At 41.9% G+C, this 27,155-nt stretch overlaps 4 protein-coding genes across 4 annotated transcripts in view; 3 read left to right on the top strand and 1 right to left on the bottom strand.

Annotated features, from left to right (window-relative positions):
* Positions 1-199: 199 nt before the first annotated feature.
* On the top strand, positions 200-1,909 carry nog3 (noggin 3). Its single transcript, XM_008437680.2, has one exon. It carries the CDS (start codon positions 560-562, stop codon positions 1,196-1,198), a length of 639 nt encoding a protein of 212 aa, XP_008435902.1. The 5' UTR covers positions 200-559; the 3' UTR covers positions 1,199-1,909.
* Positions 1,910-6,239: 4,330 nt separating this feature from the next.
* Positions 6,240-12,496, bottom strand: LOC103481889 (chromobox protein homolog 2-like). Its single transcript, XM_008437681.2, has 5 exons — positions 12,332-12,496; positions 12,204-12,247; positions 10,842-10,907; positions 10,010-10,079; positions 6,240-9,927 (listed from the first exon to the last, which is right to left on the bottom strand). Exons 1-5 carry the CDS (start codon positions 12,395-12,397, stop codon positions 8,695-8,697), a joined length of 1,479 nt encoding a protein of 492 aa, XP_008435903.1. The 5' UTR covers positions 12,398-12,496; the 3' UTR covers positions 6,240-8,694.
* A 658-nt stretch (positions 12,497-13,154) lies between these two features.
* On the top strand, positions 13,155-15,665 carry cox11 (cytochrome c oxidase assembly homolog 11 (yeast)). Its single transcript, XM_008437682.2, has 5 exons — positions 13,155-13,262; positions 13,747-14,056; positions 14,119-14,274; positions 14,362-14,487; positions 14,784-15,665. Exons 2-5 carry the CDS (start codon positions 13,766-13,768, stop codon positions 14,970-14,972), a joined length of 762 nt encoding a protein of 253 aa, XP_008435904.1. The 5' UTR covers positions 13,155-13,262; positions 13,747-13,765; the 3' UTR covers positions 14,973-15,665.
* A 607-nt stretch (positions 15,666-16,272) lies between these two features.
* rab40b (RAB40B, member RAS oncogene family) overlaps positions 16,273-27,155 on the top strand; it is a 14,546-nt gene continuing 3,663 nt past the window's right edge. The window contains exons 1-6 of the mRNA XM_008438014.2: positions 16,273-16,645; positions 23,038-23,098; positions 24,257-24,317; positions 25,519-25,596; positions 25,683-25,905; positions 26,894-27,151. Of these exons, the coding sequence (XP_008436236.1) occupies positions 16,498-16,645; positions 23,038-23,098; positions 24,257-24,317; positions 25,519-25,596; positions 25,683-25,905; positions 26,894-27,151 (829 nt within the window). The 5' untranslated portion in view covers positions 16,273-16,497. The remainder of the gene's footprint in view (positions 16,646-23,037; positions 23,099-24,256; positions 24,318-25,518; positions 25,597-25,682; positions 25,906-26,893; positions 27,152-27,155) is intronic.

The raw sequence follows: 27,155 nt of genomic DNA on the forward strand, positions 1-27,155 counted from the left end.
GTGGAACTGGTACTTTCTCATCAATGTTAATGAATTTCTGACTTAAGCTCCCACATCTTGCTGAAAAGTTACTTGTAAGTCAGTTTTGCCTTATTTTAAGTGTACTAAGATATTTGCACACACACACAAAAAAAAAACAGAGCCGAAAGACACTTGGTAAACCTCAGACACACCGAACATCCACTTGTTTCCACCTCCTTCCTSATATCACTGAACGGTCGTTGTCGCTCCGGGTAACTTTATCCTTTCATCGTTCCACAAAAAGAATCCGCCACCGCCGGTGCGTAAAGTGCGCGGAGGTGTGGCTCGGTTTGGATGACATCAGTCTCCTCCTGCCGAATATGTGCGCGCAGCCGGAGTCAGATCGACTCAGTTCGGCTCCGGCAGGACCAAGGAGCCTGCAGCCGCCATGAAGCCCGGAGCCCGGAGCTGATCCCGGACTTAGTCCTGCCTGGAGGTGGGTTGAACTCCCTCTTGGATTATCTGTTTTTGTTTTGTTTTGTGGAGAAGACCCGGAGCTCAGCTGGGGATCTGTGGCGATCGGAACCAGACAGGGGGGATGGATCCCTCCCGCTGGCTCCTGCTGTTTCTCTCTCTGGCGCTCTGGATCCAGGACGGGATGTGCCAACACCTGAACCACTTCATCCGCCCCATCCCCAGCGACTCTCTGCCCGTGGAGGTCCTGAAGGAGGAACCGGACCCGCAGCTGGACCCGAAGGAGAAGGACCTGAACGGGACGGAGCTCCGGAGCCTCCTGGGGAGCCACTTCAACCCGGACTTCATGTCCGTGTCCCCGCCGGAGGACCTCTACGAGGACGACCCGGATCAGAGCCCGAAGCTCGCCGGACCCATGCCGAAAGAGATCCGAACCCTGGAACTGGAGGTGCTGTTCGGCAAGAAGCAGCAGAAGGCGAACCGGAAGCTGCGCAGGATGCTCTGGGCCTACACGCTGTGTCCGGTGGTTTACGCGTGGACCGAACTGGGCTGGCGGTTCTGGCCGCGCTATCTGAAGGTGGGCAGCTGCTACAGCAAGCGGTCCTGCTCGGTTCCGGAGGGGATGACGTGCAAACCGGCCAAAGCGACTCATTTGACTTTCCTCAGATGGCACTGCCCGCAGAAAAAGGTTCCGCAGAGGTGCGCCTGGATCCACATCCAGTACCCGGTCATATCCGAGTGCAAATGCTCCTGTCCGAACTGAGGGGAACCGGCTCCGACTCCGGATCCGGATCCGCAGAACTGTTCAAAAAATCTCAGAGGAGAATTGCTTTCTGCGTCTTCAGATTGCTGTATTACTTCTGGACTAAACTTTATAAATGATGGTCAGTTTTTTTTTATAATCTCTGCTCTACTGTATTAATATAAGTCATATGTGTCTGTTTCTTATTTATAAGACTGAGTTAAACTTCAGTTTTCAGGAAAGTTGTCGCAAGAAGTTCAAAACTTGGAATTAATAAACGAATTCCTGTTTGAATTGAAGTGTTCTTACATTGTTCGATCAGAAGATGGTCAGAAACTAATTATTTATCACCAGGCTTTTTTTATAACTGGAATATTGAACTGTTCATGATCACACAATTGCAACATCTGGTTCTACAAACAAAGCTCCTATTTAGTTTGAGAAGGACAAAGCTCATATGAATCAAAATTGGAATTAAATGTAAAGAAATATTTTGATAACATTTGATCTATTTCGGCAAAACTGTGGTGGTTTAAATGCAATAAAAGACATGACAATCCCCTATTTTTATGAGGGGGAATACTTAAAAGAACTTTWAGAGAGAGATGTGAATTGTTTACAGTACTCCACATTTTTACAAAACAAAATCATAGAATCTTGACACGTTTCTGTCATTTAACTTGTGAAATACTGAAAATTCAGATTTCTTCAATAAATGTTTTTATAACTATCAGTTGGAAAGTTGTCTCGTTTTTAGCATTGATGGCCATCGTTTTTGATACAAGTGACTTAAATGTCATTTATAACACAATATTTCTGAGTTACAAAAGAGAATACCTTTTGCTTGTGTGTTTTGTTCTTTAAATTTATTTTTATGTGGGCGACAAAATGTTGGTTGGAATTTGACACCAAGCAAGACTTAAGCATCTTGAGGGGGGGGGGGGGAAATGAAGCAAGAACGTTTTACCCTCCAGAGCTGCCCTTCTGTAATTTTCTTCTAAGTACATCTATTTCCCAAACTTGCAAATACACCAATACAATATAAAAAAATGTGTTGTCATGGATACAACAGTTGTACTTTCTTTTTTTTTTTCTTGTTTCCAGGAGTTTTCCAAGCTCAAATTCCCCAGACTTTGTTCTGTGAATTGTTGGCACAGTTTATGTCCCACTGCAAATATTTCAAATTATTAATCATCTAAAAAAAAAAAAAGAGGTATTCAAACCCCAGTGTTTCTATAGTTTTACATGCAAAATCTAACTTTAGGATTCAAATTTAGTCAAACAGTTTTTTGGTTTTTGTTATCTGTAAGTATCAAAATTATTTTTGTGGTCCAAACATTATAGTGCCAGTGCAATCACCTGTAGAATAATTGCATGCTTTTTTTTATTTTACTTAAATGTTTGATTCTGGCCAAAAAAACATATTTTTGATCRCATACTTATACAGGATTCTATGAAAAACTGAACATATTCAGGCAAGGTGATCAGGGTCGACTTTGATATTTTACTCCATATTGTAGTTTTTTTTTTCTTGCTTTAAAAACAGCCAGCAGATTAATTGATTAATAATTAGTCCTGCACTTTGCACTAATAAATAAATATAACGCAAAGAAGATACAACTGGTTTCTTCTTTCATCAGAAACTGATGAAAGAAGAATTGAAAAAAAAAAGGGTGTATGGAAAATGGATGGTGAAAAATTACAAAAATGATGAGAATTTCTGCCTGTCTCTTGTTTTCTGACCTATAACTGAAGCTTTAATGAATGTCAAACACACAGTAGGATGCCAGGCTAAGACTTCAAGGTAGCGTCATAGCTGACTGCTATTGACACAAACCATGGTCAGGTTTAGACAGACAGGATGAGTAAGACAGGTGAAGAATCAGGGCGTTTTCAGCGTTCCCCTCCAGTCCATCTTCAGATTGAAGAAGACACAAACCAAAGTCTTCCCAAAGACCCTGCTGTCTGAGGAGACTCTCTTAATAGCGTGCGGAACGACAGATAATTGAGGAGGTTTCAAAGTTTTCTCCTGCTCTCATTACTATTAATAAGCGTACAGTAGCTGAGGGTGTCTGAAGGCTGTGAATGCTGTCTGATGACTCAGATCATATACACATGCCTCCACCTGTCTGCTGCTGCAAAGGTGACCTGCAGAGAGCCCTGAAAGCCAGACATGTCGCTACAGTCTGCTGAACCGTGTGCCAACATACACAACCTGCTGCCGTCAGGTAATACCAGTTAGTGACTGGGAGGCTCCGTGTACGTGTGTGTGTGTGGCAGGGAATGTTTGGGTGGATTTATAAAATCCCAGTGGAGTGAATTCTCCAACTCTCACCAAATATTTGGATATGTTTTAACTCAATGTCAAGGTGGGCAAGTATCAGCAATGACCTTAGGGAAGCAGGTTCATTGGGAGAGGGTTATCAGACAATTTCACTGGTCAGTGGAACAAAAACATATATATTATAGCTAATAATCCCAGTAATGGACATCCTACTTGAAACATCCAAACTCAAAGATTAGGGATTGCCTTAATAAAAACACTGGCTGCAGTACAAGGCGCTAAAGTGGACTGGTGGTTTGGACATCGCGTTTGAGGCTCTCTGTTGGACGTTCTTAGTGGTTTCTGTGTCTAGCATAATTTTTTGGATGTGCCTTTTATGCTGCCTGATGAAGCTGATTGTTGCTCCCAGCCAAAGAATCCTATTTAACCAGCTTCCGAGTTGATTTTAAACTTTTGGACCCAATCCCAGTTTTTTACAGCCTTTTAAAGCTTCCCGTTTTGTTCCTGAACAGGTTTGTCCGAGAAACTAGAACATGAGAATTTTCCGAATAAAACTTCTGCCTCTCCCGTTCACTCCTAGTGTGGGTCAAACATAGCAAGTAAGCACACGATGTGCGTTTGGGCCTTTGTTTTATTTTTCCCCATTGGTGTCACTTCAGCAGGCGTTGACCTGAAGATGACCCTTCTGGATGTTTCACTGTCTTTGTTTGTTTGATTAAACCTTGACCAATTCCTCTGGGAATGATAAAGTTGTGTTCTCGGTATCCGTCATCCCATGACAGACCACTTCAGGTGCTGCTCCTCCGCCATGCGAGACATCATTTTATGGCTCATGTAAAGATACCAAATTACATCCTGAAAACATTTCATCAACACTTCAACCCGATTCTGCCAAACCTGATCTCTTCCACTTATTAGGGAAAGTGTTTAATGATCAGCAGGTGGTGGTAATAATTTTGACTTTCAGACAGTTTCTTTCAATCAACCATTTTTCACACGCAGACAGAGGAAAACAGCAGTAGGTTCAGTTTACAGCAATGTTTCTTTATTCGTAATGTCCAAGGGGGGGAAAGAAAGAAAAATGTATATCCAGCAGGGGGCAGCAGAGTTGGTCCTGTATTCTCCATTAGGACTGCAGGTCTTGGGTCGGGGCAGGTCACACACTGCCCCACAGAGTTCCCACTGTTTAGCCCACTCCAGCAAACGCTTCGTAGGAGACAGGAACTACACAAAGAGCGCAAAGTTATTAGGCTTCGTCGTCTCCTGCTCCTGACAGGGACTCGCTTCAGGAAAATTCCACCTCTGTGCTTTTGGCTCTGAGCAGAAATCTGCATCAGCTTCATGGAGCGACAGCATCTGTGTTCAAACATGCATGATTTTCCGTTTTTTTTAGTGCACAGTCCTGTCTTGTAACACACGGTCAGTTTGATTCCTGCCTTCAATCGGTGTCTGGGAGCTGGAATTACACTGGGAAAATAAAACGCTTTTAGAAGTTTAATGATGAGTTTGTTTTCTGTGAAATGCTCTTCTGGCAGAAATTAAGTTTGCAAAAATGTCCTTCTAAAGTCTGGTAGGAATGTAATCGATTCCATTTTATTTACATAGATTTAACTTTCGTAAATTGTCATCTCAAGGCACTTTAATCGACAAACGTTTTCAATAGAAAACTCCTGGAAGCACCAACAAACCTGAGGGGCTTCATTAGGAACACAAGGAACAGTGAGATCTTTCACATGTGATGCCATCTGATTATTGAGGGCATTAATTGTAATTTTAAGTTGTATTCTGGATTCAATGTGGAGGTAATAACGAAAAGGTGAAATTGTACTTATAAAAATTTCCAACGATCCAGCTTTTAAATATTTAACTAAGAGATTAAAGAAACGGGCCAATCTTGTGGCTCTTAACTTCATGGGCACAGAGTCACAACAACAGAGCAATGAAGTTTTCCACATCTACCTCTCTTTCCACATTCAATCATGAGCTGAAGACTTAATAACTAATAAAAACAGAGAATAAGTGACAAAGAAAACAAGTTAAATATGTTCTGGAAGAATATGTGAGCAAGCACTGCTATAATTTATTTTATTTTTATTTTTATATTGATCTTCTAGGCATGGATTTTTCCACATTTTGGGTGGACGTTTTAAGAGTTATTGAAGAAAGTGAAGTTTTAATGAACAAAGAGAGAAATGGCCATTAAAACTCATGTGAGCTGTAGAGCAGCAAAGTCACTAAGAGTTTCATAGATCAGCAAATGGATGCAGTTTGGTTCTTTGAAGTCGTGGCTGCTTAGATTTGTCTTGTGGCTGCAGTCATACACGTCATCCTTTTTTATTTTTGACTAATAAGTAAATGATTGCTGACAACATTAACATAAAGGTATAGTTCAGCGGGGTTTTTTAAGTTGTTTTCTGATAAAATCTAAAATGTTTATGTGCCACACTAGACGGAGATGGTTTAAGGTCCAGCTTCGTTTAGTGTGGTTTTGTTTTTCATGGTTGCCCTATGATCCTACTTAAGGATCCTCAAATAAAAAATAAAAAATGCTGTCCTGTAAATTTGACAAACTCATTATAATTTTCACCGTTTTAACTTACTTTTAAAAATAAAATTGCAATGATTTCATATTTTTTCCGATGCATTTAAATTAATTTATTTAAGAATCCTTTTTTAAGTTTCCATTTCCAACACCGACCACTTGGTTTGTTGGCTGATATTTCCTGAGGATGATGCAGAGACACCTGCTGGTAGGAGACAGGAACTACACAAAGAGCGCCCAGTTGTTACGCTTTATTTCCCGAATCCTTCAGACGGCAGAGGCACACAGGCTACAAGGAATCTGAAGCTAATCAGCCGACATGAGCACCAGATCCATATCAGATATCACATCATGAAAAAAAAAATCCCCACGTATTTACAAATATAAATAACACATAATTCAAAATACATTGCAACGATGTGTGTATTACAAATGGTACAAAACTGGTTTACTAGGACGTTTCCGTCAGCTTACATCTGTACTGTGCTTAGTGCGGGAGATACTGTCCACGATATGAGTCAGAACAAAAGAGTTCACATTCAATACACCTTTGGTCCAAAGACGGAACACAGAGAACTCCAATGGGAGTTCTTCAGGAGAAGCTCAGACATAGAAAAAAATGAGGTCCAGGATAAAAGCGAGAGTCTAGAATCAAAATCTGGAGAGGAGCAGGAAGGTTTCAACAGATCGCTGGAGGGGGGAAGCTGGGAAGTGGCAGTGGAAGTCCAGCTGAGATCTGAGGACCTGCCTGCAGAAGAGTTATTAATGTCAATCTGATGGTTTCTAGAGTCCACATGCTGACAGCAGATTCTTACAAAAGCTTACTTCGACACAGACTGTTACCCTTTAATGGTGACTGACGTTGAACCGGAGTCGGATCCTTCCGATTCAATTCAAATCAAGGAGAAAAGACTGAGTTTGAAATGAAAATAATAATTTTCAGACTGTCCAAAAAGAGGCATGGAAGAAGATACATCTCCAACAGTGTCATTACAGAAAGCTTAAATTACCATTATTCACTTCTTTGGGGTGATTTCTCTCTCTCAAAAAAAAACAAAAACATATACAGATATTTCATTCAAGTTCAGCTTGGGAATGAGACAAATTAAAAGTTTATAAGAAGCCAAAAGGTTTCCTTCACTGATGATCAGGTTCAGATGACCTTCTTTTACTTTGAAATTAGCACCAAAAATGTATCAGAACCCCTGACCGACCCTAATTAAACCGGTGATGATTTTCTTTATGGTGTAAGAATTTCCTGGTTTGATATTTCACCTCAAAGTTGAACAAATCAAAGCAGGGACACACCCAAAGTGAGTTGGCCTTACAGCGAGCAGAAGTCAGAAGAGACGGAGTGGTGAATGTTACAAAGATGGCTTTGCTGGTCGTTTCACTTCTTCGCCATTTAGTACCTTCGCTGCTCCGGTCATTTCGTACACGACTAGTTCAGGTCAAAATGAAGCAGTCGGGTGTGGGTTGTTTTGTGTTGAGATTGCATCAACTTGTACCAGCCAGGTTGACGTTTTGTACCTGCTTTGCCAGCCAAAGAGGTCATTTTGCACAATCTACTCCTCGCTTACAGTAAGGAAACGTGTTTGTACATCTTCAGTAAATCTCTAACAGCAGATCACCATTATTTGTATTTAGCAGTTGGCATGAATGAAAATAAAGAACCAAAATAAATGAGAATAGAGTAGAACTTGAAGGTCTCAGATAATACCACCTTTAAATTATAGTTGAGCATTTTTATGATAATTCATCTTCAATATTGAGAATAAATAATTAACTACAATGAACTGACATACCATTGACTACGTATATGGGTATGAACTGGGGAAGGAGCAAACTGACCTGGAGCTACTAACAATCATTAAACCAAACAGTGTCGAGCTTTATGGGCATCTGATCTCCTTTGTAGCCACACAACAGAATACTGGCCATCTAACCACATGTAAGGAACCTTCTGGTACTTGTAAGGCTTGCAGAAAGTCTGAAAAGCCCACAATGGAGACCAAGATCACAGATTCTGGCTTCTTGGAAAGAAAACAGTCTAGAAACTGATAAAAAACAGTCATGAAGATAACAGCTCAAGCCAAAAAACAAGAGGGAAACAACAGTGAAGATGAGTGTTTACTGAGCTGATGTGAGGACATGATTTAGTTTCACTGATGCTACAGCTTCAGCTTATATACAATAACAAAACAGGCTGGAGTTAATCGGTTAATATTTCCCAGCTTTAAGTTTGTAAAACTACTCCACCTGCTGACATGAACTGAGAACTGCAACATAGAGTTCCAGGTGACATTAAGTATATTACCTCTTTTAATCACCCATTCTCAAGGCATATCACAGATAAAACCTAACTAAGGGCGGAAACACACCACAGACTGATCCAATCCTCTCCACCACCTAGAATTGCTGTCAGCAACAAAATATCAGCATATCAGAGCAGCGCAGACGCCTCCAAAGTCTAGAACCTGACCAGGTTTTCCTGTTGATGGACTGAGAAACTCTGATACCATCACAAGCATGGCTGTAAAGGATAACCCAACAACCTCAAACAACCTTCATAAGCTGCACTGTTAAACGTGGTCAGAGTCCAACTGCGGTCTTGACTTGAAAAAGAAACTTATTCAGAGTTCCTTCATTAGCAGGGACTGAAACGAGAATTCCAGATATTTTTCTTTCTTTTTAGTGATTCCGGGAGTTGAAGAATCCCACGCTGGTTGGCGACTCCTTCACCGTCACCGTGATGAAGTTGGCCGTGACGTCAGTTACAAAGACGTGCTCCATGAGGCTCCTTGCCGGCCTCCAGTCCGTTTCCGTGTCCGACTCGGCAGCGTTGCTGCTGACGCTCGGCCTCGTGTCGTCGGGAAACGATGACGGGTCGTGTTCCGACTCGCTGCTGCTGGTGTCGTCCGAATCGCCGGTGCTGAGCTCGTTCAGGTTACGGTTCTGAGAGTTAGGCCCGTGTTTGTGCTCCTCCTGCCTGTTGCCTCCTGCGGGTTGCGTCCTGCTCCGTCCAGCTTCTGCGGCACCGGGCCCAGAGCGTTGCCCTCCGGCTGTGGTTCCTTTGCCGACGCCGGTGCTGCGTGAACCCCCTTGCAAACCGCTGCTTCCTGGAAGCTTACCGACGCTCTGCAGGTTGAGCGCTCGTAGATTCAACGCCTGGCTGGTCCGCTCTCTGGGCGTCGGTGAAGGTAACTGTTTGGAGAAACTAGAGTTCTGCTGTTTGTGTTGAACCAAACCGGACTGACCGCCCACGCTGTCCTGCCTTCTGTGGGTCAACGGGGGGCGCTGCGTCGCTATCGGGTGTCCTCCGAAGCTGCTGTGCAGACCGAGAGGCGCTGGTTTCTGAGCAGATCCTTTAAAGGCGTCCGCTCTGACGCTTCCTGTTTCGGAGACGGCGCGTCGCAGTTCAGATGGCTTCTGTGACGGACTGCCTTTGTTGTGGGAGGACGAGGCGGACAGGGAGCGGCCGGCCCAGACGCAGTTAAGGGATCCGGGTTTGGAAGTGGAGCTCTGAGAGAAGGAGGAGGCGCCCTCTTCTCTGGAGCTCCGGCTCAGCCCAGGATAGGTGAAGCTCGCCGGCTGCAGGGGTTTCTTCACACCGGGCCGTGGCTCATCTCTGGGCGACCTGATTGGCTGGTGGTGGCGTGGAGGAGAAGGAAGACTCTTTCCCTGCCGCAACGCCTTCAGGTCCGGGTGCAGCGGCTTCCTCCCACGCTTCTTCTTATGCGGCGGATCGGGCTTGGCCAACAGGATCTGAGGCCGCTTCTGGGGCACAGGGTGTATACGAGGACTTTGCTTGGCCTTCTTCACGTGATCGTCGTCGTCTTCCTCCTCAGAGGAAGAGGAGGGCTCGGACGAGAGTCCGAAGGAAGAAGAAGAGGAATGGCTGTCCTTGGTGTCAGTAGGTGGAGGCTGAGGACGAGAAGAGGACGGATGAGTGGAGATAAAGACGAGACAGCGGAGTAAACAAGTTGAACCAGTGTGGTTCAGTTACCAGGATTTTCCTGGGTCGTCCTCTGGGCCGTTTTCCTTTCTTCTGAAACAGAAGTTCCCGTTCTTGTTCTCTGGAAAACAGTCAGGAACAAAGATTGGATCAGGTCTTCCAAATCCAGTTTATTAGAAAAGATTAAAACCTCTTGTCGTTGGCAGAAGTGCACAACAAATCTGCTCGTAAGCAGAATCTTGACACTTAAGAGTCTGAAAAATTTGCCTTTTTCTAATGCTGCGATTCGATTCAGTTAGCTTTTATTTATAGTCCCACCCACATCCCGTTAACTGCAGATGTTCAGTGATATTTTTTTTATATTACAGATATTTACCATGACAAAAAACACATAGAATGCTGACATTATTTCCTGCTTCAGTTAAAAACACCCCAATCCTCAGCTGGATCATTATCACAAGCCCAAACAAATACCATATTGTCCAAGTCCGACTTATCTGGACGTTGTGTTGAAAAGCTCACAAACATGTGTCCTACCCCTGTTAATGTTGTGAATCCCTACTAGTTTATTTTACTATAAAACATAATTTAGATGAAGTCAGTTTTTTTATCACATCCAGGTGGTAGAGGGGGAGAAAAAGGATTTTGCTGTCCATGTTCAAAAACAAAAATTGCTCATCAGTTAAAATTGGAATTGGCAGGTCAGAGCGCTACCAAATGTAATAGGCCTTAAACTCTGTGAACAATGCAAGCTCTGATTAATTATTTTGCTGGGATTGGAAACATTGGTTTTCATTTGAAACGTTTTTCAGAAAAAGAAAAAAAAAAACACAACATTGTTTGTTTTATAGTCGATAGATGCTATAAAACAAACGTCTCTCACCTCTTATGAAAAGCTGCCAGCAACCTCGGGTCCAGAATGTTCTCTTCAGGCTCCCAACTGTTGTGCCTTCAAAAAAAAAAAAAAAAAAAAAACACCAGTAATCAACTTCAGCCTCTCCAGATAGTTTGTACACTGATAGTTCATTCTAGGGAGGAACTCTGTGGTGATTTTCCATTCACTGCTTCCTCCTCCCCCCTTCAGCATTGAAAAAGGCCATAAAATAAATCAAAGGACGCAGCTTGATTAAGAATAATATGGCATAAAAAACATGCAATTAGTGTTTACAAAATTCACAAATGCTTACACAGTTTTCCCTATAAACAAAAACAGCTACCCTGCAGCAAACTGTGTGTCCAGCATAAACAACTTGCAGTTCAAGCCTCTCGCAGTAAACTGGACTTTAACTGACTCAAATGGCATTTTGATCACTTTTACAGTTTATACAAAATCAAAATGTAAATGCTATTAATAATATTCAGGGTTTCCTCCAGTGTATTATGAGCCTGGTGGCCCACCAGGCTTTACTTGGGCCCCCACCAGGCTAAGCATTGTTTACTTATTTCCTAAAATAAATTCTTGCAGAAAATTAACTGTGCAGGTATTTTTTTTTTTTTGAATGCTCACAGCCAACTGAAGGCCTAAAGCGTGTAAGTTTTAGGACGTTTCATAAAAGGGATTTGCTCGTTAATAGTTCTTCCAGTTCACTGACCTCATGGAGAAGTTAGATTTGGATATTTCCATATGAAATAATAATAAAATAATAATAATAATAATAATAATAATAATAATAATAATAATAATAATAAAAACATGGCTGAGATTGTAATTCAAAATGTTAAAAGGTTTTAGAAAAAGATGAATGAAAAACAGAAATAAAGAGGTAACAGCTCAAAGCAAAAGCAGGTTGATTACTGGTTCAAAGCTAACATCCAACCAGTTTCTTCTTCCAGGTCCAGTTCAATGAATGTTTTGACGATTTTACTACTTTTTCTACATTCATTTCATTGAAATGTTTTTTTTTTTTTTCGTGCTCGTTAAAGAGGTTTCTGACTGAAATATAGCCACATAGTTCTGGTCTTGTTCATATGTCCGACTGAGGCTGGCGTTGATAGTCTAACAGAATCCAGCTGATATGGATTCGGAAGGTACCACCAGGTTCCTGGCCCGCAGCTTAAACAATCTCTCTGTGTTAGCAGTTAGCAAGTGGTTCTGGTTTGGCTGTTAAAACGACCGGAACTGTAGTTTAAACAACCTATTTTGAAAGCAGTCAACAGCTAGTACTAGTTCGGGCGGTACCAATCCAATTGGCAATGTAAACACCGTCTTTGTGTTAGCAGCTAGCAGCTAGCCGCAGCTACTCACTTGGAAGACCAGCCTCTCCACTTCACCAGATACTCGAACTTTCCCTGCGGAGACACACACAGTAAGCACAAGAACCGGAACCAGAACACACAGAGAACTATGGACTCACGGTAGAGTCCGGTTCTTACCTTCCTCTGCCGTTTGCTGAGGATACACTCAGCATCGAATACCTGGCCCACCGTCACCCCCTCCATCACTGCTGCTGCCGCACGGTCTGGACTCTACCGGCCCCCGTAGCTCATCCTTACTGGTTATGTCCGACAGTAACCTCTGACAATCTTGTTTCCTTACAGCTCACTTTCTGAACACATAATAATCACATTAACACCTGGGGTATTTTTATGGTTATTATTTATTTATTGAACATTTAATTAGTTTTTTTTTGTTTGTTTGTTTAAACAAAAATTAATTATACTTGTCTGTTTGCAATTCAGGTTTTAATAAATGTATAGATAGTTTTTTGTAGAATATATCGATGAACGTTAATCTACAAGCACTTAAGGCTTATAAAGCAAATCTATCAAATATGTTTTGGTAATTTATACATGCAATTGGATAATTTATTTTCTGACTTTAATTAATGAATTTATTATTTATCTATTTTTATTGATTTGATTTAATATTAGTCATCCTAGTATTTAGGATTAGGATGACTAATGTCGATTTATCATTTGGGTACCAAGGAGATTATTTCCTCCTTTCTTCCTTTATTTATTTCTGTCATATAATTTTGTTCTTTTTATACTACTTTTAATGTACTTATATTGTACATTTAAAGTACAATATAAGTATTGTTTCTTTCTTTTTGTTTTTTGTATTAATTATTTTTCTGGGAGCAGGGGAGTTAAATTTGTATTTCTTCGTTTTCTATAATATTTTAATAATTTATTTTCCCTAAACAAAATTGTGGATACAATAACTGTCCTGTAGAGGGCAGTAATGAGCCAAGCGGACGGAACTGTGCCTGCGGAATTGTTCTTCTTGCGGTAGGAGCCAATTTTGTGTTGCACTGCTGGATGTTTGATAACCGTCTGTTTACTGCTGAGCTGCTCTTCATAGGTAACTATACTTCTATTACTACTGAACCCAGTTATTAAAACTGAACTCACGATTCGTTTAAACTCGTTGTTTTGTTTTGCTTTGCGTTGAGTTCTGGTTGCAGGTTTTATTATGTAGTGAGGAGAATAAACACTGACCTCAAGTCAGGTTAGGTATATGTTCAGACATGTAAAGACATAAAACAGCTGATTTGAACTCTGACTTCATCATTGTGAGCTCAGCAGAAAGTTTCCCTTCTGTTTTTTAGCAAAAGGGAGACAAATTAGCTGGATGCAGATAGAAATAACGATTATATATAAATCAACTGGAGAGACACAACTGTGCCCATTACAAAATACTTTTACTTGCAAAAGCTTTTTTATATTTCTCAAGGTCAAAATCAGTTTCTCAGACTTCTTTATTCTTTTGTTTATTCAATATTCCTTTTAAAGATCGTGGTTTGAACCCCGAATGCACTGTACATTGTGCTCTGTTTGACATGCAGCTTGAGCCCCTCAGGTGAGATGCTGCTGCCTCTTCTGCTGCGTCCGTCCTTCTCGCCCCCGTTGACGGGATGCGTCCGGGGGCTTCACGGCAGCTCTCAGAGGACCCTGCTCTCCCAGTGTGAACATTTGCTTCGGCGGCGGCGGCCTGCGTCTCGCCTCCCGACGAGAAACCACAGCAGGAAGTCCAGGGGTCAGGAGGAGGAGTGGAGGACCAGGAACAAGACGGTGCTGACATACATTGCTGCTGCCGGGGTGGGAATGATCGGGCTGTCCTATGCTTCTGTACCTCTGTACCGCCTCTACTGCCAGGTGAGACACACACACACATACGGTTGCCGTGGGCCCGTGTGACCTCTCCGCTTTTCTCCCAGGCAACGGGGCTAGGCGGCACGGCTGTTGCTGGACACGACACGGATCAGGTGGAGACAATGAAACCGGTGAAAGAGCGCATCATCAAGGTGACCTTCAACGCCGACACGCACGCCAGCATCCAGTGGAACTTCAGACCTCAGCAGACGGAGATCTACGTGAGACTTCCCTCTCATGCCGTCGAACTTCCTGTCAGAGAAGACACAATCTTCTCCGCGTTAAACCTTTCTCCTCTCTCTTTGCAGGTGGTCCCGGGCGAAACGGCGCTGGCCTTCTACAGAGCCAAGAACCCGACAGACAAACCCATCATCGGCATTTCCACCTACAACGTGGTGCCATTTGATGCGGGACAGTACTTCAACAAAATCCAGGCGAGTTTCAGACTGCTTTCTCTCTGCAGAATGCTGAGAATTTTTWAAAAAATAAAACAAACACTGAGGATTAGAGCAGACCCTTTGCTTCCCCCCCAAAACGCTATCATCTGAGCTACTGCTTCTCTTCTGCAGGGATAGGGAAGATGTGTACAATACCACACTTTTAAAATGTTGAAAATATTTTGTGTGGGTTTGTCAAGTAAAATCCCAGTTAACCATATGGCCTAAGTCAATTTTTTTGCCAAARCCACATGACTCGACATGAACAGGGACCTTCTGTCTGTTGCTTGCAGTGCTTCTGCTTTGAGGAGCAGCGTCTCAATCCTCACGAGGAGGTCGACATGCCCGTCTTCTTCTACATCGACCCGGAGTTCGACGACGACCCGCGGATGGCTCGGGTCGACACCATCACGCTGTCCTACACCTTCTTCGAGGCCAAGGAGGGTCAGCAGCTGCCTCTGCCCGGGTACAGTTACAACTGAGCCGAATGCGGAGACGTCCGCCGGAGGAACCGAAGGCCGGAAAGAGACTCGTCACGTTCATTGTYTGAGCAAATAATCCTCCATCTTCTGACGACCCTCCACGATAATCCGAAAGCAAACGTGAAGGTTTTTTTTGTTTTTTACTTAATTTTCTGAACATTGAAGCGTTGCTCTGAACGGCATATTAAGAAGAAGAAGAGTTATGGGTTACGGTGACCCTGGTCCGGTCCATTTGATGCCTTAAAATGACAAGCAAGAAGCASCGGAAYTTGAAAGACGCTAAAAAATTCAGACTSAAGCGATTTTTCTGGTGCTGCTGAAAGACTGGAAGCTCAAAGCCGTCGAGGTGGAGCTTTACGGGAATGTTTATTTTCAGTCMCCTGTCAGGAAGCGGATCAGTAAATCCTGATCTGCGCTTCCWTCCGAAACATACACCTGTGTTTCCTGTGGTTCTTTCCGAGTCCTGCTGGTTTTTCCATGAAACAACCTCAGAGACGTCCAGCAGCTCCGATCTGCAGAACCATCGTACTCCTTCTGGGGAATAATATAAATGTCTGCACATATGCATCACGTCTTTGTATGTTTGGTTTTTCTTTTGCTTTTTATTTGGTTTTATTGGACCTTCTCACWAGTGGGTKTCCTATGTATGCATAAGAATGAGAAAATAAATAAAGAGTATTTGCTTTTTAATGACGCAGCTGTTTCTTTATGTACGTTTAATGATCAGATCAGTGATTGTCCGTGAGAAAAGGCTTTAGGCAGGTGATCATGTTGTTATACCTGAGTGGTGAATAACAAACCTTTGTGAAATTCACATAAAAAATAAAAATAAAACAACAAGACCTTCAGAAAAAACAAGAGTATAAACAAATGGTAGGACCATAAAGACGTGTTCTGTCCTAAAACATAAATAAATCCTTCATCGGTGATTTGCTTTCATGTGTTTATCTTGGCTGTTTTTCCACTGAAAGTCGCAATTGCTGTATTTTAGCAAAAGCAAAACAAAAACGGAAAGAATTTTTGAATGAAGATGCTTTTATTTTGAAACCTCAAACGAGAAAGGAAAAAAAAAATCTGATCTAAACTATTTTWATTTGATGTCACAAAAGTAGCCAGTCTCTCAATCAGACAGCTGCTCCTGCTCTAATTGATGTTCGTCTCCTCCAATCGGGATTCGGGGTTGCCCTAGCAACTCAATTGTTGGCCCAATCAGATTAAAGCAGGCATCCCTCCCTGCTCTCTCTCTCTCTCCTGCTCTGTCTCTCTCTCTCTCTCTCTCTCTCTCTCTCTCTCTCTCGAGCTGGGAGGCGAGGGTCCGCCAGCTGGTCCTCCTCTGCGAGCAAGTCGGGGACCCGAACAGAACCGAGCGCCGAGCTGTTCCAGCTGCAGACTGAGGGGGGCGTGGCGCGCAGGTAAACACTGAACGCGTAGACGACACGGGGACGCGCGTTTTTATTTACTCCTCTTCCTCCGCGGGGAAGAGGAGGAAGAGAGCACAGCTCGTGATGGGACACGAACCGCGAGGATGAGCCACAGAACCAGAACCAGCCCGATCCGAGCCTACGACTTCCTGCTGAAGTTCCTGCTGGTGGGAGACAGCGACGTGGGGAAGGGGGAGATCCTGGAGAGCCTGCAGGACGGAGCGTCCGAGTCCCCGTACGGGTACAACCTGGGTGAGTTGGGGGGGGGGCAGAGGGGGGGTAGGATAAGGGCTAAACGCGTCCGATTTTAGTGTGTGTGTAAAGTGGAGTTCACCGTTTGAAGGCTTACCGTGGAACAACGCAGTGTTATGTTGGCAGGTTTCTCTAATAGTTTCCTTCCTGTGATCCAGAAAGAAAAAAAAGAAAACAATCCTCCAGGCTTTCTGAAGCCCTGGCAGAGTTTTTACTTGGTTTCTAGCTTCCTTATCACACAGTTCCAGTCTAGTTTCAAGGAATTTGGAATTTGTTTATACAAGAAGGAGATTCCAAAGTATTAAAAGTGTTCAAGTGTCCAGGTAAACAACTCCCTGAAGCTGCAGATCTGAATTGGAGAACTTGAGAGTAGCAACCTCAACCTCAAAATCCATTATGAATGAATATGKTTTATAAAACTCCACGGAGAGRTTAATTAATTAGTTATTACACAAGGCTTCTTCTGCCACTTTGTACACCACCAAAACACACTGCCACCTCCCATTCCCCTAACTAATGGCGCATTTGATTTGTCTCTGAAGTTGGAGCTGGCATTAGGAGATAATGGCACCGGTTGAATGTGATTCAAGYTGTCAGAAATGCTAGTAAATAGAAATCAGATTTACAAGTTTACTTGCAAATAATTTGAACTGAGTACAAAAAGTATGCATTTTAATGAAAAAAAAAAAAAAACTTAGAAAAACCCCCCCCCATAAACTTAAGAAATGCAGCACAACATCGAGAAATCTACAGATCCCCTTTCTGCATAAAAAGTTTTACACCAATCAGAATCAGTATTTTGGCTCTACTTCGCCCTGTTCTGTGTGTTCCCATCCTGTTGGGTCTCTGTTGGGTGTCGAATAATCCACTTAAAGTGCAGACAGTTACATTTGGGGTCACCAATAAATCTGATTCTGAHATTTGTACCATTATGAACGAGGAATTGGGGGTGGAGGAATATGTTATATTTCTTATAAACAGGAAAATAACACTTTATTTTAACGAAGCCTGTGAGTTGTAAATCAATCATCAGCTCCCCTGGAGGGGTTTTCAGGGCATATGCTGTGCACAAATGGAAAACTTGTTCAGGATGCAAAAAAAAAAAAAACAACAAACAGAAAACTCTTATTCTGGTCGATTTCAGCCCTAATAAATCACACAGAGTATTGTAGAAACTTTTGTTCCTTTTGTGCTGAATTCATAAACTACAGAAACGCATATTAGCTTGGTTTGATCATTTTAACTTAGCGGAGCAATTAGCAAACTGCCAAGTTTGTCTGCCTGAACGATAAAGATTATTGCTTCTCTCTCTGCTCCCACATTTAATGCGGGAATCGCCATAGCAACTAAGGACTGACTTCTATTCTGATTAATAAAAAKKTCACGCATTGCGTTTCAGTCAYCCTGTCAGGATTTTATTCACAAACTATTTTGTTACTCAATTTGTTTACACAAAATAAAGTTGCAAAAGTTTAGTTTTTGTGGCCTTTATTCGTCAGTAGCTTAAAGGGAAGAAAGCAGCTATTTTTCCAACCAGTTACCATGCAAATTTTTTTTTTAAAAGAACAGAAAGAAAGAGAAGAGAAGAGACTTTCCATCTACTGGTTTGTAGCGAATCAACCAGGCTATACGTAAAATCGTGATGTTTTTATTTATTTTTTTAATCAGATGTTGACGCTACRTATGGCTGTCCTAAACAAGATGTAGAGGTTGTAAATTGGCATGCATCATTTCAGAAATAACAGACTCCTCCCCCTCCCAGCTGGAGGTTTGAACAGAATTGTTTCCCCCCCTTCCCCAAGTCTCGTACCTCTGGTTTGGCATAGAACCACCAGCAGATGGGAGCGATTTTTTATTTTTTTCCCATTCCAAATCCGGCAAMGCGTTTCCTCTTCATCAAGAGGTCTGACCGACCTCTCCTGTGCTGGAGGTTTGGATTGGGAAGGTTTGCTACATATGAACTTGGTAAGTGTGTTTCCATCTCTCCTTTGGCACGCTAACTTTTTCGGAAAAGTAAAAAAAAAAAAAATTTATTTTATTTTTTATTTTTTTGCAAAATTGAGGATATTATTTTCAATTTTGCAGCTTCCATCAATGTTTTCTAATACGATTCTTCAAAATTCACATAGTAACAACCTACTTACTAATCCATAAACTCTAAATTTTAGAAACATTAAGAATAATTTTAAGATTACAAGCCAGAATTTTAAAGATGCTTAATCAGTTCTWCTGAAACTGATAAAGTGAAGATGCCATATCTGTTTTAGGTAGTTGCTGCTTATGGTCTTATCCACAGAGTTGTATATTTTAAGATTGTGAGCTTGAATTTATATGAAGACATTAGGTCCATGTTTTATATTTAAAGTCTTGTGGCATTCAAGGTGCTAAATGTCTATTACGTTGACAGAACCAAATGCAGAAGGCGGTGTTGATGYGGCTTTCTCTGTGTCGTTTCGACGGGGAATAAAAGCAAAAAGCGAATAAATYGGTCTGGTGCAGCCTTCATATTCCAGCAACAGAGAAAACCTTTCTGAGCAGCAGCGCAGCAGCTCACTGCAGGGWGTTGGGTCAAAGGTGAAGGGATGATGGAGAGGGAAGCGTGGCTGTGGCATCTGAATCATCCACGGCGACCTCTAAAGAACAAACGCAAGGACAAAATCTGTTTCTGCAAGAGGTTATTGGAAATCTAAACTAGATTTTTCTAATAGAGGGAATGGGGTTTGTGTTATTCGTGGAGACATCCGACTACAAATCAGRCAACAAAGTGTTATAGGATCTCAAGATTAATTTTAGCTGCGTGTTTTATGGAAAAATAATGTCAGTCATTGTCTTCGTGTCTTTTGCAAACTGCATTTATGCTCCAGTCATAAATGCAGTCATCAGTGTTTTATCTTGCAAATCCGGACGGTTGTTTGATATTCCTGTCAGTTAATAAAGGGACAGTGCGCCTCTTTGGAGATGAGCTTAAAGGGCCTGTGSTGCTCTAAGATGGCTGGAACCGTCTCGGAAATGATCCCCGCCGTTAGCTCGGCTCCTCGGTGAGGATTCCTTCCTGGTTCTCCAAACTGAGATCACTGCATGGGAATTTCTGACTGGACATTCTCACCCAAACCAATGGAAATCTGGACTATCCATTTAAAATGGAATGTAGTCTGAGCTGCCGCAGGACCGCAACAGATTGAGGAGACGTGTTGATGTCTCTCTGTACGCTTCTGCAACTTTGACTTGCACGTTTTGTTTTTTGTTTTTTATGTTTGAGATGCCCAGGGAGTTGATTTTTATTTTTTGGGGGGGTGGGGGAGTGCAGCTCAGTTAGTGGAAAACTGAAGGGTTTATCCTTAGATTTTCTGCGTTTCTGGGTCATGGCAGCAGACAGAGACATAGCTGTGGTCCACTGTCTCTCTGCCAGGGGACGACTGACTCTCTTGAGGTCCCAGAGGGGGGCCTCCGRGCCTCTGCCAAGACCAGAGCAGAGCTGCTATTACTGGCTGCCAAAAAAAAAAAAAACACACACACACACACGGGGAAGACTTTATTACTGCCGACGTGTGCACGGAAAAATGCTCGCAAACACCGACGGAGTCTGCGCTTGTGGATTGCATTGGAAGTCTCTCCGAGCGAGGATCGAAACGTTCTCCAAACGGCTCCATGTGTGACTGTGAGTCATAATAATAAAGTGAAGATGCAGCAGATACAGCCGGGGGAGAAGCTCTCACTCACACACCCACGGCRTGCGGGTGGGTGTGATTTGACCTTGATGAAAACACACACTCCTGTGTTTGGATGAAACGCGGCACTCCGTGGCAGTTCTCATCTGAAGTGCTTCTCCGAGACTCATCTGATTGCTGCACTTGATGCATCAACAAATACTACTTGTGCGTGCGTGTTTCTATTTTACTGTTGTGTCATATTTTTTGGCAGGATGTTTAAAACGTCTGTAACCACCAAACAGCCTGTTGGACTGACCAATCAGAGCAGGATTAGCCTCGTATTGGCACAGACTTTTCTAAATTCTCACCCATAATGCATTGCATCAATGTGGAGGGAAAACATTGTGTATGATCAGAGACTGTTAGACTGGAGGGTTTTTTTTTTTTTTTTTTTTTTTAACTAATTGCTCTCTTCGGTGCTCCTAATCCTTAATCATAGTTCTCATTCTTCTATTTTTTTTTTCAGTTTTAGTGATTAGTGTTTACTCACAACTACTGTATTTTAATTAGCTTCTCTTATCCCAGCGCTTTATTGCACGTTAGTCATATCCCTCAGCTCCTCCAGCCGAGCATCGGTTAATTAGACTCACCTGATACCTTCTCCCTGTAATTATCCTGTCTTCAAGCTTCAGCTTTCTCCTTTTTTTCCTGCATATTTCTTACATATTTCTSTTTCTGTCTGTCTCTCTCTCTCGTGTTTTGAAAGTTGGACTTTTGACTATTTGAATCTGACTCCTGCCTGCGGTTTGGCTCGGTCCCTCACAAAATCCACACACAGTAAACACGGTACTTTAAATTGACTCCTGTATTTAAAAAAACAGCAAAACAGTTTGTTGATTTTTATCAGGTACATTTTTACTTTAAAAAAAAACAACAACATGATTTTGAATATGTGGACTGACTTTCTTTTATTTTAGTCACCTTTGACCATTATTATTGTTTAATAAAATCTTTTTAAATATCCAGTATAAGAGGCAAATGAATGTTCTTTTTTCTTACCGGTCTCATTGTGATGTGCTTYAACCTGCCCCTACTGTTGTAGCATATTTCACATAATTGCATTACATCATTACATCACTCTTGGTGCAACAAACTGTCCACCATTGCTCCAAACTTACTACAGCACAGGTTATTAAAAAGCTGTGAGTGCGCGTTACATAATCAGAGTGTGCGGCCTTAGTAGAGGCTCTGATAATTACTGTTATAAAGGAGACRAGATGCTCACTGCTTTTGTTCGTGCAGGAGGAGTCCCAGGACAGAAGCTGGATAATTAYATCTAATCGGGAATAAGGAGGGAATAAATTTGGCGTGTAGGGGTGGTGGGGGGGCTCTGCACAGAATGCTGGTAATAACCGAGCATCACTGTCGGGAGTCTGACTGCTGCAAGTTCAGATGCTTATCAGTGAAATTCCATAGGAAATTCATGGATGGGTTGGGGAGATCACAGAAGCAGGCAGACTTAATAACATCACACACACACACACACACACACACACACACACACACACACACACACACACATGCTGTTATTTTATCATGTTATTAAAGCACTGCGAATAATCAGAATACATTAATGTGTGATAAGGAAACAAATCGGTTATATAAAGCAAGAAAGAACTGAGGCGTGTTCATCGTTCTTTTCTATTATTTTTCCACCAAGTTCCTTTTTATATCTGTGCAGATTCAGGGCTGGATTTAGAAGAATAAGGGCCCCTGGGCTAGCTAGAGTTGGTGCCCTATTCCATGCCCGAACAAAAAAATATAGATAAATAAATAAATAAATATTTTAGTCATGCCATCTACAGAACAGTTGATAGGTCTTTGTAGGTACAAACTGATGCTCTATTTGCAACATCTGGAAGATGGCTCCACGCTGGTCCCGGAAACATTATTGTTTTTTTTTTGTTTTTGTTTTCATCAACGATCATTTTTAGTTTTAAATAAAAAAATAAATAAATCTGACGATGTCATAAAAAAAGCGCCACATGTAAAACGAGTCCGTGACTTTAATATGAAGTGTGATGTTTCTTAAACATGCATAATACAAGCAAAAAACATATTTTTAAGTTTTTTTTTCCTTAAATTAATGAAGTTAATTAACTGTATTTCAAAGAATCTGCTTTCAGTGTAGCTTACTTGACAGATCCACGAGTTGTATGGTGGATTTCGATAACAAAAATTATCTAAATTAGTCTCTGTGCCACAAAATCATTGAAATAGCCCTGTAACACACTCCAAAAATGGCACTTAATTTTAGTATTTCAGCGCTTCATTATAGTTCAACTCAAAAATACCTTATTTGTTCCAAAGGGAAATTAAATCAATGTTTTGAACTTCCTYTTTTTCAAACCTTAAAATTTGGGGTCGTAATTCAAGTATTATTTGAGTTTTTTAGATGCCAGTCAGCTCCTTCCACTTCTAAAAATGACAGATTGTTGCCAAGGTTGCACATCATAACAACCGTCTGAAAGTAGTAAAAAAAAAAAAAAGTTTGAGCAGCTGCCAGCATCCCAAACCAGGGGGAATAATTATTTGCTCAACTAAAGAATAATTTGAACAAATCGGTAGCTCAAATGTGTGCAGAAAGCACAATCCAGACATGTCAACATGGAAGAGTTAGAAATTTTGTAAAGAAAAGAAGAATGAGGAGGTTATTGTTTGTTTTTTCCTGCTGCGTTTCAGGAATCGACTACAAGACGACGACCATCCTCCTGGACGGGAGGCGAGTCAAGCTGCAGCTCTGGTATGAAAACACGAGGAAAACGGCTGGCTGTTGTTCAGCAGCCGTCCTCACTGCGTGTGATCTACAAGCAGAGAGCTTGTGGTTGTGTAACAGCAGAGCAGAGGAGGTCCTGGTTCGGTCCAAAAATAAACAGCAAGCATGTGAGGCAGCTTTGACTTGATCGAGGTTTTGTTTTTGTATTTTTTTTTTTCCAGGTGACGCAGCCTCCAGCTTCAGCTTTGATTTAAACTGTATTTATGTCAAGGCTCTGCGCGAGGCGAGCCAAAGTTCGCTCTGCTGTCAGATTACGAACATGTTKTCTCWCTGGTTTYGGTTATGACGTAAGAAGATTAGAAGTGACAAATCCAGCATTAGGACAGGGTTTCGTACATCAGAGCCACCCGACATACCRAGGTCTTCAGTAAGCAACAAATCAGCTAGCAACTCCCTTTTCAACACTGTTTGAATGCCATAACACTTGCACCGAGTCCTGATTTGGTCCTGTAGCAGTGTCCCTGAAGGCCTTTTCAGAGGATCTCCAGTTCTCCCTCATTAATCAACAGATAGACCCAAGTGGACARGGAATTGCTTTGGGGACTACAGTCTACGGCACGGTTTCAGCAGCAAAATTAAGACAATTACACACTCGGYGGTGGCTACTTGTTGTAAGCGGCTGTTTCCACTTCGAAGGGTTAAGAGTCACAAAAGACGATCGACACACGCATGACTYGGTCGCGTTGGACCACCTAGAAACCAGCGACCGAACTGGATGTGGTCTGAGAGAATACACCATAAACTCTGGGTTTATGTAAGCGTTACTTTGAGGACCAACTGCTGGTTTCTGCTACGTGCCAAGTAGAAACTAAGATGTCTCAACTTGGGGAAACATAACAGCTGGGTCGGGACCAATAGAATCCAGTCAGAAAACCAAATGTCTTAAATGCTTATCCCCACCAAAACTGTTGCTTATGACCAAACTGAAGGGAAAAAAACCTGTCATAGATATGATTGGYGACTGCTCTGAACCAGCTGCTGTCAGACTGMAGGAACTGAAATCTGGAGGTCTTGAAACATGGATAAGGTTGTAAAGTTCATCCATAAAGTGTATTTTATGTTGTGTGTTTGGGGTGCGGGAGGGAGCATCTTATTTTACTCTATTTATGTATGTTTTTGTTTCAGGGATACATCCGGACAGGGTCGGTTCTGCACCATATTCAGATCCTACTCCAGAGGAGCGCAGGTATGGATCATGGAGATTTCACCAAGGTTTCCCTCAGAAAACCTCCGAAGCCCGGCAGTTGGGCGCTAAGCCAGTCATTCGTCGTTTTTGAGTTAAAAAAATGTTTAACGTTGACAGGAAATYTGAAGATTTCACTTGATAGTTATATGTTATTGAAAGATTTTAAGATTAATACCTGAACACCTATGATAAAGCTTTAAAAATGCAGACATTTTCAAATGAATAAGTAATGCCTAGCCTGGTGGGGGCACAAGTAAAGCCTGGTGGCCCGCCAGGCTTATAATACACTGGGGGAAACCCTGTTTCACCATTTCTCTGTCCCGCATCATGTTATTTATTCTTGAACGCATTCGAAGGAATCAAACCCAACTCCACAGCAGCTTCTGTCAGGCTCATTTTCAGGAAGTTCACATTTGATCTTATTTACATTTGCTGAAAGCTCACAAACCAAATCTTGCGATGCTCCTGAATAAACCCAAATCTATCAGTATTTTACATATAGTTGGACATTAAGAGAAATGTTGGTGCCKCTTTACCATSCCTGCTGTAATGCAGTGTAAATCTGCCGTTCGGAGATCCGTCTCCCGATGGAAAGTTGGGAGGAAAATTCGCCACCTTTTCATCCTCAAACACTGTTTACACAAGCAGTCTGTTGTCGTCTCTCATCAGACTATTAGTGGGTGCAGAGCAGATATCACCATAGCAACAGTGGCAGCGTTTCCATGGAGAGRCTAACGGATGCTCTTGAACCTTGAGTTTGTGGAGTCAAAGTGAGCAGAAAACGGAGAAAAACCTTGAACTGCAGCTCCCATGCCTTGCTTTCTGCAGGGTACAGTATATGACTGTTAGTTGCTTGCACGCGACATAGTCTTTTACAATTTCCAAAAATTTAGAAGTTGTACATTAGAATTATTAAAATAAAGATGATCCATTAGTATGATATCGGCAGGGGATTCTTGGTCAACTCACTTCATTTATGCAGTCAAAGCAATACAAAGCAGCGTTTAATGTTCGGCAGAAGAGTCAGGATTTCTTTGTTTTCCTGGAATTTCAAATTRAAATAAATCTGAAATGATGCCATTTAACATTTTGATTTAGTTTTATTTGAAGTTTGTTCATTAAAAATGGATCATATGGGTTCATAATTATTGATTTTTGCCATGTTTTGTGGTAACTTAAAAGATAATTTTGCGCTCTGCAGGGAGTAATCCTGGTGTATGACATCACCAACCGCTGGTCCTTTGACGGGATCGACAGGTGGATYAAAGAGATCGACGAGGTTGGACGGCACGCGGTTTGGTGCCGATTCACGATTCCRGTTAAAAATCCCATACATGTTCCAGTGCTCCTTCTTTTTTTACCCAGCATGCACCAGGAGTGCCCAAGATCCTGGTCGGGAACCGCCTCCACCTCGCCTACAAGCGTCAGGTGACTACGGAGCAGGCGCAGGTGTACGCCGAGAAGCTGGGCGTCACTTTCTTTGAGGTGAGCCCGCTCTGCAACTTCAACATCACTGAGTCGTTCACGGAGCTCGCCCGCATCGTCCTCATGAGGCACGGCATGGAGCGCCTGTGGAGGCCCAACAAAGGTCAGAAGGTCACCGCACACACACACAGTGCTCATGGTTTATTCAGTTTACGGTTTAGGTCTGTGCTGCCCTCTGCTGGACAACAGCAGAACAAYCTACTTATGGTATCAGTAGGAAAATAACATGTTTTTAAGGAMGTTAGAATAAAATGTTTTTCACCATCTTTTAGATGAAATTTATTTAAAATGTTCTTGTACAGTTAGCTTTAGTCTYCATGAACATAGTTAGTAATCATAAAATATCTTCTTACTTTTTACAAAAATGTTTATTGAAATTTTTCCTACTTTTTTCCAAAATTATGTTTCAGATGTTAGATTTGATTTTATTTTTTTCCTTTTGAACTATGACACAATTTTACATCGCCTAAAGAATCGTGCATTTCATATTAGATGGTTTTTTCCCAATAGATTTCTTTGAGTAAATATTATATTCAAATAATTGTTCAAGCATCAATAAGATTTTTTTTAACATTACACCTGCACTTCAAATAATTGCTGCATTGATTAAGAAATGACATTAGTCCATTTAGATTTCCCCCCACCTTTAAAAACTCTCTCAATATTTTTTTGAGTTTTTTTTATGTATTACCAAAATGTTTATTTCTTTTTAAAAGAAAGAATAATAATAATCATTTTATTTATTTTAAAATATTGTTTCTATTTTTACAAATGTGATTATTTAGACTATTTTATAGATAATTGGCTTATTTTCTGGCTTAATAAAAGTGTAACAGTATTAAGTTAACTATTTCTGATTGATTCCCTGAATTTGTCGATCTGCTCTTAAATTTTATCCAAATAAACATGCAATAAAATTACAAGTTGACTACTACTTGATATAAAGCAGGGATTTCAAACTGCATTCCTCAAGACCTAGGGTCAATGCATAAATGCAGTCTGAGACTACTGATATAAACATTGTTGAAAAAATCAGGACTAATTKAAAATGCGATTTAAAACCTAACTTTTTAGTGTTGTCTCTGTGTCAGTGCTGAGTCTTCAGGACCTCTGCTGCCGCTCCATTGTCTCCTGCACCCCTGTCCACCTGGTGGACAAGCTGCCCCTGCCCCACACCCTCAAGTCCCACCTCAAGTCCTTTTCCATGGCCAACGGTCTCAACGCTCGCATGATGCACGGACGCTCCTACTCCGTCACCGCCGCYGCCACGGCCGCTCACCACAGCGCTGCCAAGAGGAGTGGAGGGACGCTTCTTAAAAAGCCAAAACTGATCCGACCACCGCCGCTCAGCCC

This window comes from Poecilia reticulata, linkage group LG19 (assembly GCF_000633615.1).
Source record: "Poecilia reticulata strain Guanapo linkage group LG19, Guppy_female_1.0+MT, whole genome shotgun sequence".
Classification (NCBI taxonomy): Eukaryota; Metazoa; Chordata; class Actinopteri; order Cyprinodontiformes; family Poeciliidae; genus Poecilia; species Poecilia reticulata.